Consider the following 3,904-nt stretch of genomic DNA (forward strand, 5'->3'; position numbering starts at 1 on the left):
GGGGTGTCATCAGTCTTCAGGACAGGTGGTATGAATTTAAGGAGCGAAAAGGGTTTAAAATATATGTTATAATAAGAAACAAATCTATTTATTTGGTAAGGTTGCCTCCATTTTTTCCTTGCTCATTGTCATAATGTTGCAACTTTAGTGAAGTTAAAATTTAAAACTTATTGTTTTTCACATTATTGATAATATGATATTTCTCATTTGAAACTCACCCCTAAGGTTTACTTCATTGTGCATTGTACAAATAGATCTAAACAGCGATAATTATGATCCAATGCTAATTATTGTGAGATTATTTCCCTTGGTGATGAAGCACAATCCACATGGACCATTTCTCCAGTGTTTCCAGAAGCTATAAATACTGATCATGTATTCATGGCTCAGATTAATACACAGTTCTTGCTCTGTCTGTATTTCTGGCTAACCTCACACCTCAGCCTCTGACACTGTCTAGTCCGAAGGTACCGCTGCAGAATTTTTTAAGAGGTCGTATTTCCACACATTAAATTAGAAAGTGATGCTAAAGTGATAAATGTCAAGTTTAAGCTTTTTCTTTTATATTAACATTTATTAGCATTATGTTAGTGACAGACTTTGCAATGTAGATTATTGCTGAAAAGTTGTCACTTTCCCCCAGAAAACCATCTCCCATTCTGTCTTAGAACAATTGCAAGTGAGAAAATATGGCAATTTTACGTGCTGCCGTTTATGGAATAAGGGTTTAACAATGTTTCCAATATTTATCAATATGTTTATATTTATGTAAAAAATAGAGTATATTAACAATATGATTGCAAGGTAAGTGCCACTCCACTACGTGTGTGTGACATCTATCTATGGGCCTTATTCTGGTCTGTGCGGCCGGAGCCGAATATGCGGCCAGGACCGTGCGTCCTAAACCCTGCCTTCCGTACGGATCGCTCACTCCGTCCGAATGCGGTAAGCCGCTGACCGCACGGAGCACGAGTGGATTTCTCATGTATACACCTCCTCATTAATAGCAAAACTATTGTAAAGCGCAACGGAATCTGCTGCGCTATATAAGAAACTGTAAATAAATAAATAAAACTGTCGTTTTGTAACAGCTGGAGGGCTATAGTTTGGCCATACCTGCAACACCATTCATGCTGCCCATGACAATAGAAAAAAAAACTGAGTGCATAAGCTAAGCATGCTGTATCAAACCGTACAAACACAGTATACTGTATACAGTACAATGCTAAGGTAAACATTTCCACACCAGCTAATCAATCCATCCAAAGTGACAGTTTGTATGACTTTTTTTGAAACTGAGATAAACTAGATCAAACTCAAAATCTGGTTTGATTTTGGATAAAGACTGGTAAATAAAACACAATTTATTTTACAAGCAGACTAATTGCATTAGTCCTTGTAAAAGTAGACAATAGCATCACAATGACAGGGCCAATCGCCCATAAAAGTACCCTGTTGGACTCCATAGTGGGTCCGTAGGATGATGCTCTGTTCTGATTCAGATTTTTTTTATACCATTATTTTTTATATTCCCCAATGCATTCAACATGCATTCAGAGCCGAACATCTCATTGGGCACGTGAGGCATGTGCCCAGGGGCAGCACATCTTTTGGGGTGGCACTTAGATGCCTGTGATAGTACTGGCAGCCTTAAATGTACAAGTAACTGCCAAATATTTTCACTGTACTGCACCATATTCCATCTTGAATAAAGTGTAAATGGGTATTACATGCAGGTACTGCACCTGTAATCTGTCCTACTTAGTAAATAAGTATACATAATAAAAAATAAAAATATCAGTTAGTGGCTTTTTTATTAATCAAGTGAGGGCTTATAAGTAATCAATAAAAATAATAAAATGGGGGGGGTGGCGTTTATTGATCGCTGGGCTTCGAAAACTCGCAGATCAGCGATCAGGTCTGAATCATATCCAATATCTGCCCAATGACTAAAAACAATTACTAGGACTCAGTAAATTTTCTGTTCTAAACACTCTGATATTATTCGCCAAGGGTTGTTCCGCCCCTTTTTAAATCAAAGCACACAGACCGGTGATGAATACTGATAACAAAAACAATAGCAAACATTAGTTGAATTAAGCTTAAAGGTCTCATTTGACGTACTGTAATCATATGATTGTGAAAATACACAAACAATCTCTTGATTGTGTATATTTTAGGTTTGCATTACCTAAATTATTATTAGTATTATTTATTAACAGTTTCTTATATAGCGCATACATATTCCGCTGCGCTTTACAGAGAATTTTTGAACATGTACCTTAACCCTTTGAGTGCCATTATCTCTGTGAGAGTTTTTCTAAATATCCTCTATAAATGCCAGTGTCGTTCAAATTTGTTATATAAATTCAAATGAAAAAAATGTTGTGTAAAAAAAAAAGATTATATTTCCTATATCAGGAAAACATTAAAGGTCATTATGATGAATAAAAATGTTTGCTTGGCAAGTTCCCACCTATTTTGACACATTGACTTGGCACAAAGGGTTAAGGAAAGAACATCTGACTAATGAGTTCACCTCACTCAAGCCACATGTTTATAATAACTCTTCTCTACAGTAGGTATGATGACGAAGTCCAGGTGGCAAAATTAATTCTACATTTTCATTAAATGTTTATTTATGGGACATGCAGAACATACTGTAATGTATATTTTGTCTTTGCAGGTTTTCAAAATACCAGGTTGTCTATATAATATAACATGAAATAAGCTGAGCTTGTTGTGTTCCAACAATCTACATTGGCATTTGCTTTTAACCCTTGTTGATGTCAAACAAGACAACAGTATGTATGTTCTTCCTGGTTGGATTTTCAGATTATCCTCATTACCAGATTACTATCTTTACTATATTTCTCCTAATTTACATAGTCACAATTTTGGAAAACCTGGCGATTGTTGTTTTGGTGTCCCAAGACATCAAACTCCAGAAACCCATGTACATTTTCCTTGGCAACCTTTCCTTCTTAGAAATTTGGTATATCAATGTAACGTTACCTAAGCTGCTGGCTAACATTATTAGTGGAAACCAGGAGATCTCCTACAATGGCTGTGTCACGCAGCTGTTCATATTCACATTCCTAGGTGCTACAGAGTGCTACCTTCTAGCAACCATGGCATATGACCGCTATGTTGCGATTTGCAACCCCCTACGATATGCTATGATAATGCAAGACAAGAAAGTATTGTGCCTCCTTGGTTGTTCCTGGATAAGTGGTCTTTTTACACCAGTGCTTACCATCTGGTCTCTGACTAGACTGGACTTCTGTGGCCCTAATAAAATTGACCATTACTTTTGTGATGCATCCCCACTGTTGATATTAGCTTGTGGGGACATTTGGTTTAAGGAATTGATTGATTTTTTTGTGTCCTTGTTTGTCCTCGTAAGCTCCCTCTTGGTCATCTTTGTGTCATATTTTTACATAACATGGACAATTCTGAAGATACCTTCTTCCCACGAGCGCCATAAGGCATTCTCCACGTGTACTTCTCACTTGACTGTAGTTTGTGTCTACTATGGAAGCATGGCCTTTACCTATATTCGAATCACCAGGTCTGCTGTTTTAACAAACAAGCTTGTATCTGTGTTATATTCTGTCATAACTCCAATGCTAAACCCAGTTATTTACACACTTAGAAATAAGGATGTAAAGAAAGCGTTTGCAAATCAAAAATGCTTTAAATGAAACTGTGATAAATCCATCTACTAGGTTCATAAGCCCGTTTGCAGTTTATTTGGTACTAGCAGTGTTGTCAGAATGTTTTTAGGTTGGGTGGTCAAGCTTTAATCTCCTTTGGCATCCATAAATCTGACTTGCAACTGTGGTGCCTGCCTTGTAAGGAGTCGGGGATTCAGAGATACTAGGGAGGAGGAGGTGGTGTCATG

General features: G+C 37.1%; 1 protein-coding gene across 1 annotated transcript; it reads left to right on the forward strand.

The window, feature by feature from the left end:
* The first annotated feature begins 2,810 nt into the window (after positions 1-2,810).
* LOC146036944 (olfactory receptor 6Q1-like) lies at positions 2,811-3,704 on the forward strand. The gene has a single exon (XM_083160778.1). It carries the CDS (start codon positions 2,811-2,813, stop codon positions 3,702-3,704), a length of 894 nt encoding a protein of 297 aa, XP_083016904.1.
* Positions 3,705-3,904: the final 200 nt, after the last annotated feature.

Source organism: Crinia signifera, chromosome 9, assembly GCF_055691185.1.
Source record: "Crinia signifera chromosome 9, ASM5569118v1, whole genome shotgun sequence".
Taxonomy (NCBI): Eukaryota; Metazoa; Chordata; class Amphibia; order Anura; family Myobatrachidae; genus Crinia; species Crinia signifera.